This window comes from Salmo salar, chromosome ssa09, assembly GCF_905237065.1.
Source record: "Salmo salar chromosome ssa09, Ssal_v3.1, whole genome shotgun sequence".
Taxonomy (NCBI): Eukaryota; Metazoa; Chordata; class Actinopteri; order Salmoniformes; family Salmonidae; genus Salmo; species Salmo salar.
This window is the reverse complement of record NC_059450.1, coordinates 48,647,816-48,663,474: the sequence shown is the minus strand read 5'-3', so window position 1 is coordinate 48,663,474 and position 15,659 is coordinate 48,647,816. Positions and strand designations below refer to the sequence as shown.

Genomic DNA, 15,659 nt, shown 5'->3' with positions numbered 1-15,659 from the left:
GCTGTCTGGCTGGACTCCTAGCTGTCTCCTAGCTGTCTGGCTGGGCTCCTAGCTGTCTGGCTGGACTCCTAGCTGTCTGGCTGGCCTCCTAGCTGTCTGGCTGGGCTCCTAGCTGTCTGGCTGGACTCCTAGCTGTCTGGCTGGACTCCTAGCTGTCTGGCTGGGCTCCTAGCTGTCTGGCTGGACTCCTAGCTGTCTCCTAGCTGTCTGGCTGGGCTCCTAGCTGTCTGGCTGGACTCCTAGCTGTCTGGCTGGACTCCTAGCTGTCTCATAGCTGTCTGGCTGGGCTCCTAGCTGTCTGGCTGGACTCCTAGCTGTCTGGCTGGACTCCTAGCTGTCTCCTAGCTGTCTGGCTGGGCTCCTAGCTGTCTGGCTGGACTCCTAGCTGTCTGGCTGGACTCCTAGCTGTCTGGCTGGACTCCTAGCTGTCTGGCTGGGCTCCTAGCTGTCTCCTAGCTGTCTGGCTGGGCTCCTAGGTGTCTGGCTGGACTCCTAGCTGTCTGGCTGGACTCCTAGCTGTCTGGCTGGACTCCTAGCTGTCTCCTAGCTGTCTGGCTGGGCTCCTAGCTGTCTGGCTGGACTCCTAGCTGTCTCCTAGCTGTCTGGCTGGGCTCCTAGGTGTCTGGCTGGACTCCTAGCTGTCTGGCTGGACTCCTAGCTGTCTCCTAGCTGTCTAGCTGGACTCCTAGCTGTCTGGCTGGACTCCTAGCTGTCTAGCTGGACTCCTAGCTGTTTGGCTGGACTCCTAGCTGTCTCCTAGCTGTCTGGCTGGACTCCTAGCTGTCTGGCTGGACTCCTAGCTGTCTCCTAGCTGTCTGGCTGGACTCCTAGCTGTCTGGCTGGGTTCCTAGCTGTCTGGCTGGACTCCTAGCTGTCTGGCTGGGCTCCTAGCTGTCTAGCTGGACTCCTAGCTGTCTGGCTGGGCTCCTAGCTGTCTGGCTGAGCTCCTAGCTGTCTGGCTGGACTCCTAGCTCTCCTAGCTGTCTGGCTGGACTCCTAGCTGTCTGGCTGGTCTCCTAGCTGTCTGGCTGGACTTCTAGCTGTCTGGCTGGACTCCTAGCTGTCTCCTAGCTGTCTGGCTGGACTCCTAGCTGTCTGGTTGGACTCCTAGCTGTCTCCTAGCTGTCTGGCTAGACTCCTAGCTGACTGGCTGGACTCCTAGCTGTCTGGCTGGACTCCTAGCTGTCTCCTAGCTGTCTGGCTGGACTCCTAGCTGTCTGGCTGGACTCCTAGCTGTCTCCTATCTGTCTGGCTGGTCTCCTAGCTGTCTGGCTGGATTCCTAGCTGTCTCCTAGCTGTCTGGCTGGACTCCTAGCTGTCTGGTTGGACTCCTAGCTGTCTGGGGTGTATTCACTAGAAACTAAATTGAAGCAAACAGAAGCAAACGTAACGAAACAGGGCGGGACCTACCTGAATTTGTCCAAAATAAACTCTTGTTTTTGTTGAAAATATTTTTTCCGTTACGAAACGTTTTGCTGCGGTATGCTACGATGTGCACTAATGAATACACCCCAGGTCTCACTGTTGTGGGTGATGTTGTTGTCCCTGTTCATAAAGGATGGCGTACCTGTATCAGCCAAATGCGTGGACGCCCTCTGAAAGCCCCAGAACATATGTGTACAGGTAACCCAGGGCCTACGGTGGCCCCGCTGATCCCCAGAGCTCAAACACCGGGGATATATTTATACAGTTAGTCATTTAGAAGACACTCTTATCCAGAGAGATTTACAGTTAGTGCGTATATGAGATCATGTCTTCATATACACTAGGTCAAATAGGCCAAAGATTCAATATATTTCATTTACTACATCATTCACTATAGGCATGTAATGCTAACCTGGATATTATAGACACATCATCCACTAAGGGCATGTAATGCTAACCTGGACATTATAGACACATCATCCACTATGGGCATGTAATGCTAACCTGTAATGCTAACCTAAAAGGTCAAAGAAAGCCTGTACACATCTAACACACAGAGCTACAGCGCAGCACTTCTCCCTGGTATGTGTTTGAGTTCAGTAGGAGTGTCTGTCTCAGTCTGTGTTCAGTGTTGAAGCCTGTTCTCCATGTTGGGTGAGGGGGCAACTATCCAGCACAGAGACTCTCTCCTCCTCCTCCCTCTCCTCCCATCTCCTCCCATCTCCTTCACGTGGTGGTCTGGTCTATATATCAGCATGGTGGTCTGGTCTATACAGTTGAAGTCGGAAGTTTACATACGCCTTAGCCAAATACATTTAAACTCAGTTTTTCACAATTCCTAACATTTAATCCTAGTAAAAATTCCCTGTCTTAGGTCAGTTAGGATCACCACTTTTATTTTAAGAATGTGAAATGTCAGAATAATAGTAGAGAGAATTCTTTATTTCAGCTTTTATTTCTTTCATCACATTCCCAGTTCGGTAGAAGTTTACATACACTCAATCAGTATTTGGTAGCATTGCCTTTAAATTGTTTAACTTGGGTCAAACGTTTCGGGTAGCCTTCCACAAGCTTCCCACAATAAGTTGGGTGAATTTTGTCCCATTCCTACTGACAGAGCTGGTATAACTGAGTCAGGTTTTTAGGCCTCCTTGCTCGCACACACTTTTCAGTTCTGCCCACACATTTTCTATAGGATTGAGTTCAGGGCTTTGTGATGGTCACTCCAATACCTTGACTTTGTTGTCCTTAAGCCATTTTGCCACAACTTTGGAAGTATCCTTGGGGTCATTGTCCATTTGGAAGACCCATTTGCGACCAAGCTTTAACTTCCTGACTGATGTCTTGAGATGTTGCTTCAAAATATCCACATAATTTTCCTTTCTCATGAAGCCATCTATTTTGTGAAGTGCACCAGTCCCTCCTGCAGCAAAGCACCCCCACAACATGATGCTGCCACCCCCGTGCTTCACGGTTGGGATGATGTTCTTCAGCTTGCAAGCGTCCCCCGTTTTCCTCCAAACATAACGATGGTCATTATGGCCAAATAGTTCTATTTTTGTTTCATCAGACCAGAGGACATTTCTCCTAAAAGTACGATCTTTGTCCCCATGTGCAGTTGCAAACCGTAGTCTGGCTTTTTTTATGGCGGTTTTGGAGCAGTGGCTTCTTCCTTGCTGAGCGGCCTTTCAGGTTATGTTGAGATAGGACTCTTTTTACTGTGGATATAGATATTTTTGTACCCGTTTCCTCCAGCATCTTCACAAGGTCCTTTGCTGTTGTTCTTTTCGCGCCAAAGTACGTTCATCTCTAGGAGGACAGAACGTGTCTCCTTCCTGAGCGGTATGACGGCTGCGTGGTCCCATGGTGTTTGTACTTGCGTACTATTGTTTGTACAGATGTACGTGGTACCTTCAGGCGTTTGGAATTTGCTCCCAAGGATGAACCAAACTTGTGGAGGTCTCCAATTTTTTTTCTGAGGTCTCGGCTGATTTCTTTTGATTTTCCCATGATGTCAAGGAAAGAGGCACTGAGTTTGAAGGTATGCCTTGAAATACATCCACAGGTACACCTCCAATTGACTCAAATGATGTCAATTAGCCTATCAGAAGTTTCTAAAGCCATGACATAATTTTCTGGAATTTTCCAAGCTGTTTAAAGGCACAGTCAACTTAGTGTATGTAAACTTCTGACCCACTGGAATTGTGATACAGTGAATTATAAGTGAAATAATCTGTCTGTAAACAATTGTTGGAAAAATTACTTGTGTCATGCACAAAGTAGATGTCCTAACTGACTTGCCAAAACTCTAGTTTGTTAACAAGAAATTTGTAGAGTGGTTGAAAAACTAGTTTTAATAACTCCAACCCAAGTGTATGTATACTTCCGACTTCAACTGTATATCAGTATGTCTGGGTGTTTGGTCTTCAGAAAGTGTTCATACCCTTAGACCTTTTCCATATTTTGTTGTTACTGAATTTAAATTGATTAAATTGAGAGTTTGCGTCACTGGCCTAAACATAATACCCCATAATGTCAAAGTTGAATTAGGTTTTTAGAAATGTTTACAAAATAATTAAAAATGAAAAGCTGAAATGTCTTGAGTCAATAAATATTCAACCCTTTTGTTAAGTCAAGCCTAAATACGTTCAGGAGAAAATATTTGCCTAACAAGTCACATAATAAGTTGCATGGACTCACTCTGTGTGGAATAATAGTGTTTATCATGATTTTTTAATCACTACTTCATCTCTGTACCCCACACATACAATTATCTGTAATGTCCCTCAGTCGAGCAGTGACTTTCAACCACAAAGACCAGGGAGGTTTTCCAATGCCTCGCAAAGAAGTGCACCTATTGGTAGAAGGGTAAAAATAAAAAAGCAGACATTGAATATCCCTTTGAGCACGTTGAAGTTATTAATTACACTTTGGATGGTGTATCAAAACACCCAGTCACTACAAAGATACAGGTGTCCTTCCTAACTCAATTGCCGGAGAGGAAGGAAACTGCTCAGAGATTTCAACATGAGGCCAATGGTGACTTTAAAACAGTCACAGAGTTTAATGGCTGTGATAGGAGAAAACTGAGGATGGATCAACAACATTGTAGTTACTCCACAATACTAACCTAATTGACAGAGTGAAAAGAAGGAAGCCTGTACAGATACAAAATATTCCAAAACATGCATCCTGTTTGCAACAAGGCACTAAAGTAAAACTGGAAAAAATATGGCGAAGAAATTCACTTTATGTCCTGAATACAAAATGTTATGTTTGGGGCAAATCCAACACATCACTGAATACCACTTTTCATATTTTCAAGCATGGTGGTGTCTGCATCATGTTATGTGTATGCTTGTTATTGTTAAAAACTGGGGAGGTTTTTTAGGATAAAAAGAAATGGAATAGAGCTAAGCACAGGTATAGGTCTAGAGGTAAACCTGGCTCAGTCTGCTTTCCAACAGAAACTGGGAGACAAATTCACCTTTCAGCAGGACAATAACCTAAAACACAAGGTCAAATATATACTGAATTGAATGTTCCTGAGTGGCCTAGTTACAGTTTGGACTTGAAAATGGCTTTGTGGCATGGATTAACAACCAACTTGACAGATCTTTTACAAAAGAATCATGTGCAAATATTGTACAATCCAGGTGTGAAAATCTCTTAGAGATTTACCCAGAAAGACTCACAGCTGTAATCGCTGACAGGTGATTTCTAACATGTATTGACTGGTGTGAATACTTATGTAGATGATTATGGGGTATTGTGTGTAGACAGGTGAGAAATCTGTTTTAATTTTTGGCTGTAACACAAGAACATTTGCAAAAAGTCAAGGGGTATGAATACTTTCCGAAGGTACTGTAGTTGTGTATATATCTGTATTAACCCCAGTACAGTACTAGTGTATATATATCAGTATTAACCCCAGTACAGTACTAGTGTGTATATATCAGTATTAACCCCAGTACAGTACTAGTGTGTATATATCAGTATTAACCCCAGTACAGTACTAGTGTGTATATATATCAGTATTAACCCCAGTACAGTACTAGTGTGTGTATATATCAGTATTAACCCCAGTACAGTACTAGTGTGTATATATCAGTATTAACCCCAGTACAGTACCAGTGTGTATATATCAGTATTAACCCCAGTACAGTACTAGTGTGTATATATCAGTATTAACCCCAGTACATTACTAGTGTGTATATATATCAGTATTAACCCAGTACCAGTGTATATATATATATCAGTATTAACCCCAGTACAGTACTAGTGTGTATATATCAGTATTAACCCCAGTACAGTACTAGTGTGTATATATATCAGTATTAACCCCAGTACAGTACTAGTGTGTGTATATATCAGTATTAACACCAGTACAGTACTAGTGTGTATATATCAGTATTAACCCCAGTACAGTACTAGTGTGTATATATCAGTATTAACCCCAGTACAGTACTAGTGTGTATATATCAGTATTAACCCCAGTACAGTACTAATATGTATATATCAGTATTAACCCCAGTACATTACTAGTGTGTATATATATCAGTATTAAACCAGTACCAGTGTGTATATATCAGTATTAACCCAGTACCAGTGTATATATATCAGTATTAAACCCAGTACAGTACTAGTGTGTATATATCAGTATTAACCCCAGTACAGTACTAGTGTGTATATATCAGTATTAACCCCAGTACAGTACCAGTGTGTATATATCAGTATTAACCCCAGTACAGTACTAGTGTGTATATATCAGTATTAACCCCAGTACAGTACTAGAGTGTATATATCAGTATTAACCCCAGTACATTACTAGTGTGTATATCTATCAGTATTAACCCAGTACCAGTGTGTATATAATCAGTATTAACCCAGTACTAGTGTGTATATATCAGTATTAACCCCAGTACAGTACCGGTGTGTATATATCTGTATTAACCCCAGTACAGTACTAGTGTATATGTATCAGTATTAACCCCAGTACAGTACTAGTGTGTATATATCAGTATTAACCCCAGTACAGTACTAGTGTGTATATATCAGTATTAACCCCAGTACAGTACTAGTGTGTATATATATCAGTATTAACCCCAGTACAGTACTAGTGTGTGTATATATCAGTATTAACCCCAGTACAGTACTAGTGTGTATATATCAGTATTAACCCCAGTACAGTACCAGTGTGTATATATCAGTATTAACCCCAGTACAGTACTAGTGTGTATATATCAGTAATAACCCCAGTACATTACTAGTGTGTATATATATTAGTATTAACCCAGTACCAGTGTGTATATATCAGTATTAACCCAGTACCAGTGTATATATATATATCAGTATTAACCCCAGTACAGTACTAGTGTGTATATATCAGTATTAACCCCAGTACAGTACTAGTGTGTATATATATTTATCAGTATTAACCCCAGTACAGTACTAGTGTGTATATATCAGTATTAACCCCAGTACAGTACTAGTGTGTATATATCAGTATTAACCCCAGTACAGTACTAGTGTGTATATATCAGTATTAACCCCAGTACAGTACTAGTGTGTATATATCAGTGTTAACCCCAGTACATTACTAGTGTGTATATATATCAGTATTAACCCAGTACCAGTGTGTATATATCAGTATTAACCCAGTACCAGTGTATATATATCAGTATTAAACCCAGTACAGTACTAGTGTGTATATATCAGTATTAACCCCAGTAGGTACCAGTGTGTGTATATCAGTATTAACCCCAGTACAGTACTAGTGTGTATATATCAGTATTAACCCCAGTACAGTACTAGTGTGTATATATCAGTGTTAACCCCAGTACATTACTAGTGTGTATATATATCAGTATTAACCCAGTACCAGTGTGTATATATCAGTATTAACCCAGTACCAGTGTATATATATCAGTATTAACCCCAGTACCGTACTAGTGTGTATATATCAGTATTAACCCCAGTACAGTACTAGTGTGTATATATCAGTATTAACCCCAGTACATTAGTAGTGTGTATATATATCAGTATTAACCCAGTACCAGTGCGTATATATCAGTATTAACCCAGTACCAGTGTATATATATATCAGTATTAACCCCAGTACAGTACTAGTGTGTATATATCAGTATTAACCCCAGTACAGTACTAGTGTGTATATATATCAGTATTAACCCAGTACAGTACTAGTGTGTATATATCAGTATTAACCCCAGTACAGTGCTAGTGTGTATATATATCAGTATTAAGCCAGTACAGTACTAGTGTGTATATATCAGTATTAACCCCAGTACAGTACTAGTGTGTATATATCACTATTAACCCCAGTACAGTACTAGTGTGTATATATCAGTATTAACCCCAGTACAGTACTAGTGTGTATGTATCAGTATTAACCCCAGTACATTACTAGTGTGTATATATATCAGTATTAACCCAGTACCAGTGAGTATATATCAGTATTAACCCAGTACCAGTGTATATATATCAGTATTAACCCCAGTACAGTACTAGTGTGTATATATCAGTATTAACCCCAGTACAGTACTAGTGTGTATATATCAGTATTAACCCCAGTACAGTACCGGTGTGTATATATCTGTATTAACCCCAGTACAGTACTAGTGTGTATATATATCAGTATTAACCCCAGTACAGTACTAGTGTGTGTATATATCAGTATTAACCCCAGTACAGTACTAGTGTGTATATATCAGTATTAACCCCAGTACAGTAACAGTGTGTATATATCAGTATTAACCCCAGTACAGTACTAGTGTGTATATATCAGTATTAACCCCAGTACATTACTAGTGTGTATATATATCAGTATTTACCCAGTACCAGTGTGTATATATCAGTATTAACCCAGTACCAGTGTATATATATCAGTATTAACCCCAGTACAGTACTAGTGTGTATATATCAGTATTAACCCCAGTACAGTACTAGTGTGTATATATCAGTATTAACCCCAGTAAATTACTAGTGTGTATATATCAGTATTAACCCCAGTAAATTACTAGTGTGTATATATCAGTATTAACCCCAGTACAGTACCAGTGTGTATATATCAGTATTAACCCCAGTACAGTACTAGTGTGTATATATCAGTATTAACCCCAGTACATTACTAGTGTGTATATATATCAGTATTAACCCAGTACCAGTGCGTATATATCAGTATTAACCCAGTACCAGTGTATATATATATCAGTATTAACCCCAGTACAGTACTAGTGTGTATATATCAGTATTAACCCCAGTACAGTACTAGTGTGTATATATATCAGTATTAACCCAGTACAGTACTAGTGTGTATATATCAGTATTAACCCCAGTACAGTACTAGTGTGTATATATATCAGTATTAACCCAGTACAGTACTAGTGTGTATATATCAGTATTAACCCCAGTACAGTACTAGTGTGTATATATCAGTATTAACCCCAGTACAGTACTAGTGTGTATATATCAGTATTAACCCCAGTACAGTACTAGTGTGTATATATCAGTATTAACCCCAGTACATTACTAGTGTGTATATATATCAGTATTAACCCAGTACCAGTGCGTATATATCAGTATTAACCCAGTACCAGTGTATATATATCAGTATTAACCCCAGTACAGTACTAGTGTGTATATATCAGTATTAACCCCAGTACAGTACTAGTGTGTATATATCAGTATTAACCCCAGTACAGTACCGGTGTGTATATATCTGTATTAACCCCAGTACAGTACTAGTGTGTATATATCAGTATTAACCCCAGTACAGTACTAGTGTGTATATATCAGTATTAACCCCAGTACAGTACCAGTGTGTATATATCAGTATTAACCCCAGTACAGTACTAGTGTGTATATATCAGTATTAACCCCAGTACAGTACTAGAGTGTATATATCAGTATTAACCCCAGTACATTACTAGTGTGTATATCTATCAGTATTAACCCAGTACCAGTGTGTATATAATCAGTATTAACCCAGTACTAGTGTGTATATATCAGTATTAACCCCAGTACAGTACCAGTGTATATATATCAGTATTAACCCCAGTACAGTACTAGTGTGTATATATCAGTATTAACCCCAGTACAGTACTAGTGTGTATATATCAGTATTAACCCCAGTACATTAGTAGTGGGTATATATCAGTATTAACCCCAGTACAGTACCAGTGTGTATATATCAGTATTAAACCCAGTACAGTACTAGTGTGTATATATCAGTATTAACCCCAGTACATTACTAGTGTGTATATATATCAGTATTAAACCAGTACCAGTGTGCATATATCAGTATTAACCCAGTACCAGTGTATATATATCAGTATTAAACCCAGTACAGTACTAGTGTGTATATATCAGTATTAACCCCAGTAGGTACCAGTGTGTGTATATCAGTATTAACCCCAGTACAGTACTAGTGTGTATATATCAATATTAACCCCAGTACAGTACTAGAGTGTATATATCAGTATTAACCCCAGTACATTACTAGTGTGTATATACATCAGTATTAACCCAGTACCAGTGTGTATATAATCAGTATTAACCCCAGTACAGTACCGGTGTATATATCTGTATTAACCCCAGTACAGTACCGGTGTATATATCTGTATTAACCCCAGTACAGTACTAGTGTATATATATCAGTATTAACCCCAGTACAGTACTAGTGTGTATATATCAGTATTAACCCCAGTACAGTACTAGTGTGTATATATATCAGTATTATCCCCAGTACAGTACTAGTGTGTATATATCAGTATTAACCCCAGTACAGTACTAGTGTGTATATATCAGTATTAACCCCAGTACAGTACTAGTGTGTATACATATCAGTATTAACCCCAGTAGAGTACTAGTGTGTGTATATCAGTATTAATCCCAGTACATTAGTAGTGTGTATATATATTAGTATTAACCCAGTACCAGTGCGTATATATCAGTATTAACCCAGTACCAGTGTATATATATATATCAGTATTAACCCCAGTACAGTACTAGTGTGTATATATCAGTATTAACCCCAGTACAGTACTAGTGTGTATATATATCAGTATTAACCCAGTACAGTACTAGTGTGTATATATCAGTATTAAACCCAGTACAGTACTAGTGTGTATATATATCAGTATTAACCCAGTACAGTACTAGTGTGTATATATCAGTATTAACCCCAGTACAGTACTAGTGTGTATATATCAGTATTAACCCCAGTACAGTACTAGTGTGTATATATCAGTATTAACCCCAGTACAGTACTAGTGTGTATATATCAGTATTAAACCCAGTACATTACTAGTGTGTATATATATCAGTATTAACCCAGTACCAGTGCGTATATATCAGTATTAACCCAGTACCAGTGTATATATATCAGTATTTACCCCAGTACAGTACTAGTGTGTATATATCAGTATTAACCCCAGTACAGTACTAGTGTGTATATATCAGTATTAACCCCAATACAGTACCGGTGTGTATATATCTCTATTAACCCCAGTACAGTACTAGTGTGTATATATCAGTATTAACCCCAGTACAGTACTAGTGTGTATATATCAGTATTAACCCCAGTACAGTACTAGTGTGTATATATCAGTATTAAACCCAGTACATTACTAGTGTGTATATATATCAGTATTAACCCAGTACCAGTGCGTATATATCAGTATTAACCCAGTACCAGTGTATATATATCAGTATTTACCCCAGTACAGTACTAGTGTGTATATATCAGTATTAACCCCAGTACAGTACTAGTGTGTATATATCAGTATTAACCCCAATACAGTACCGGTGTGTATATATCTCTATTAACCCCAGTACAGTACTCGTGTATATATATATATCAGTATTAACCCCAGTACAGTACTAGTGTGTATATATCAGTATTAACCCCAGTACAGTACTAGTGTGTATATATATCAGTAATAACCCCAGTACATTACTAGTGTGTATATATCAGTATTAACCCCAGTACAGTACCAGTGTGTATATATCAGTATTAACCCTAGTACAGTACTAGTGTGTATATATCAGTATTAACCCCAGTACATTACTAGTGTGTATATATATCAGTATTAAACCACTACCAGTGTGTATATATCAGTATTAACCCAGTACCAGTGTATATATATCAGTATTAAACCCAGTACAGTACTAGTGTGTATATATCAGTATTAACCCCAGTACAGTACTAGTGTGTATATATCAGTATTAACCCCAGTAGGTACCAGTGTGTATCTATCAGTATTAACCCCAGTACAGTACTCGTGTGTATATATCAGTATTAACCCCAGTACAGTACTAGAGTGTATATATCAGTATTAACCCCAGTACATTACTAGTATGTATATACATCAGTATTAACCCAGTACCAGTGTGCATATATCAGTATTAACCCAGTACCAGTGTATATATATCAGTATTAAACCCAGTACAGTACTAGTGTGTATATATCAGTATTAACCCCAGTAGGTACCAGTGTGTGTATATCAGTATTAACCCCAGTACAGTACTAGTGTGTATATATCAGTATTTACCCCAGTACAGTACTAGAGTGTATATATTAGTATTAACCCCAGTACATTACTAGTGTGTATATACATCAGTATTAACCCAGTACCAGTGTGTATATAATCAGTATTAACCCAGTACTAGTGTGTATATATCAGTATTAACCCCAGAACAGTACCGGTGTATATATCTGTATTAACCCCAGTACAGTACCGGTGTATATATCAGTATTAACCCCAGTACAGTACTAGTGTGTATATATCAGTATTAACCCCAGTACAGTACTAGTGTGTATATATATCAGTATTAACCCCAGTACAGTACTAGTGTGTGTATATATCAGTATTAACCCCAGTACAGTACTAGTGTGTATATATCAGTATTAACCCCAGTACAGTACCAGTGTGTATATATCAGTATTAACCCCAGTACAGTACTAGTGTGTATATATCAGTATTAACCCCAGTACATTACTAGTGTGTATATATATCAGTATTAACCCAGTACCAGTGTGTATATATCAGTATTAACCCAGTACCAGTGTATATATATATCAGTATTAACCCCAGTACAGTACTAGTGTGTATATATCAGTATTAACCCCAGTACAGTACTAGTGTGTATAAATATCAGTATTAACCCCAGTACAGTACTAGTGTGTTTATATATCAGTATTAACCCCAGTACAGTACTAGTGTGTATATATCAGTATTAACCCCAGTACAGTACTAGTGTGTATATATCAGTATTAACCCCAGTACAGTACTAGTGTGTATATATCAGTATTAACCCCAGTACAGTACTAGTGTGTATATATCAGTATTAACCCCAGTACAGTACTAGTGTGTATATATCAGTATTAACCCCAGTACAGTACTAGTGTGTATATATATCAGTATTAAACCAGTACCAGTGTGTATATATCAGTATTAACCCAGTACCAGTGTATATATATCAGTATTAAACCCAGTACAGTACTAGTGTGTATATATCAGTATTAACCCCAGTACAGTACTAGTGTGTATATATCAGTTTTAACCCCAGTAGGTACCAGTGTGTATATATCAGTATTAACCCCAGTACAGTACTAGTGTGTATATATCAGTATTAACCCCAGTACAGTACTAGAGTGTATATATCAGTATTAACCCCAGTACATTACTAGTATGTATATACATCAGTATTAACCCAGTACCAGTGTGTATATATCAGTATTAACCCAGTACTAGTGTGTATACATCAGTATTAACCCCAGTACAGTACCGGTGTGTATATATCTGTATTAACCCCAGTACAGTACTAGTGTATATATATCAGTATTAACCCCAGTAAAGTACTAGTGTGTATATATCAGTATTAACCCCAGTACAGTACTAGTGTGTATATATATCAGTATTAACCCCAGTACAGTACAAGTGTGTGTATATATCATTATTAACCCCAGTACAGTACTAGTGTGTATATATCAGTATTAACCCCAGTACATTACTAGTGTGTATATATCAGTATTAACCCCAGTACAGTACTAGTGTGTATATATCAGTATTAACCCCGGTACAGTACTAGTGTGTATATACCAGTATTAACCCCAGTACATTACTAGTGTGTATATATATCAGTATTAACCCAGTACCAGTGTGTATATATCAGTATTAACCCAGTACCAGTGTGTATATATCAGTATTAAACCCAGTACCAGTGTATATATATCAGTATTAACCCCAGTACAGTACTAGTGTGTATATATCAGTATTAACCCCAGTACAGTACTAGTGTGTATATATCAGTATTAACCCCAGTACAGTACTAGTGTGTATATATATCAGTATTAACCCAGTACATTACTAGTGTGTATATATATCAGTATTAACCCAGTACCAGTGCGTATATATCAGTATTAACCCAGTACCAGTGTATATATATATCAGTATTAACCCCAGTACAGTACTAGTGTGTATATATCAGTATTAACCCCAGTACAGTACCAGTGTGTATATATCAGTATTAACCCCAGTACATTACTAGTGTGTATATATCAGTATTAACCCCAGTACAGTACCAGTGTGTATATATCAGTATTAACCCCAGTACAGTACTAGTGTGTATATATCAGTATTAACCCCAGTACATTACTAGTGTGTATATATATCAGTATTAAACCAGTACTAGTGTGTATATATCAGTATTAACCCAGTACCAGTGTATATATATCAGTATTAAACCCAGTACAGTACTAGTGTGTATATATCAGTATTAACCCCAGTACAGTATTAATGTGTATATATCAGTATTAACCCCAGTAGGTACCAGTGTGTATATATCAGTATTAACCCCAGTACAGTACTAGTGTGTATATATCAGTATTAACCCCAGTACAGTACTAGAGTGTATATATCAGTATTAACCCCAGTACATTACTAGTGTGTATATACATCAGTATTAACCCAGTACCAGTGTGTATATATCAGTATTAACCCAGTACTAGTGTGTATACATCAGTATTAACCCCAGTACAGTACCGTTGTGTATATATCTGTATTAACCCCAGTAAGTACTAGTGTGTATATATATATCAGTATTAACCCCAGTACAGTACTAGTGTGTATATATCACTATTAACCCCAGTACAGTACAAGTGTGTATATATATCAGTATTAACCCCAGTACAGTACTAGTGTGTGTATATATCAGTATTAACCCCAGTACAGTACTAGTGTGTATATATCAGTATTAACCCCAGTACAGTACTAGTGTGTATATATCAGTATTAACCCCAGTACAGTACTAGTGTGTATATATCAGTATTAACCCCAGTACAGTACTAGTGTGTATATATCAGTGTTAACCCAGTACATTACTAGTGTGTATATATATCAGTATTAACCCAGTACCAGTGTGTATATATCAGTATTAACCCAGTACCAGTGTATATATATATCAGTATTAACCCCAGTACAGTACTAGTGTGTATATATCAGTATTAACCCCAGTACAGTACTAGTGTGTATATATCAGTATTAACCCCAGTACATTAGTAGTGTGTATATATATCAGTATTAACCCAGTACCAGTGCGTATATATCAGTATTAACCCAGTACCAGTGTATATATATATATATCAGTATTAACCCCAGTACAGTACTAGTGTGTATATATCAGTATTAACCCCAGTAGGTACCAGTGTGTATCTATCAGTATTAACCCCAGTACAGTACTCGTGTGTATATATCAGTATTAACCCCAGTACAGTACTAGAGTGTATATATCAGTATTAACCCCAGTACATTACTAGTATGTATATACATCAGTATTAACCCAGTACCAGTGTGCATATATCAGTATTAACCCAGTACCAGTGTATATATATCAGTATTAAACCCAGTACAGTACTAGTGTGTATATATCAGTATTAACCCCAGTAGGTACCAGTGTGTGTATATCAGTATTAACCCCAGTACAGTACTAGTGTGTATATATCAGTATTTACCCCAGTACAGTACTAGAGTGTATATATTAGTATTAACCCCAGTACATTACTAGTGTGTATATACATCAGTATTAACCCAGTACCAGTGTGTATATAATCAGTATTAACCCAGTACTAGTGTGTATATATCAGTATTAACCCCAGAACAGTACCGGTGTATATATCTGTATTAACCCCAGTACAGTACCGGTGTATATATCAG

The 15,659-nt window shown here is 38.0% G+C and overlaps 1 protein-coding gene across 2 annotated transcripts in view; it reads left to right on the top strand.

Annotated features, from left to right (window-relative positions):
* LOC106611425 (papilin) overlaps positions 1 to 15,659 on the top strand; it is a 147,602-nt gene that overhangs the window by 36,736 nt on the left and 95,207 nt on the right. Inside the window, exon 12 of one of the 2 annotated variants that reach the window (XM_045723758.1) lies at positions 1,558 to 1,623. The exons of the other annotated variant lie outside the window; for it this stretch is intronic. Within the exon in view, the coding sequence (XP_045579714.1) occupies positions 1,558 to 1,623 (66 nt within the window). The remainder of the gene's footprint in view (positions 1 to 1,557; positions 1,624 to 15,659) is intronic. 2 annotated transcript variants of the gene reach the window in all.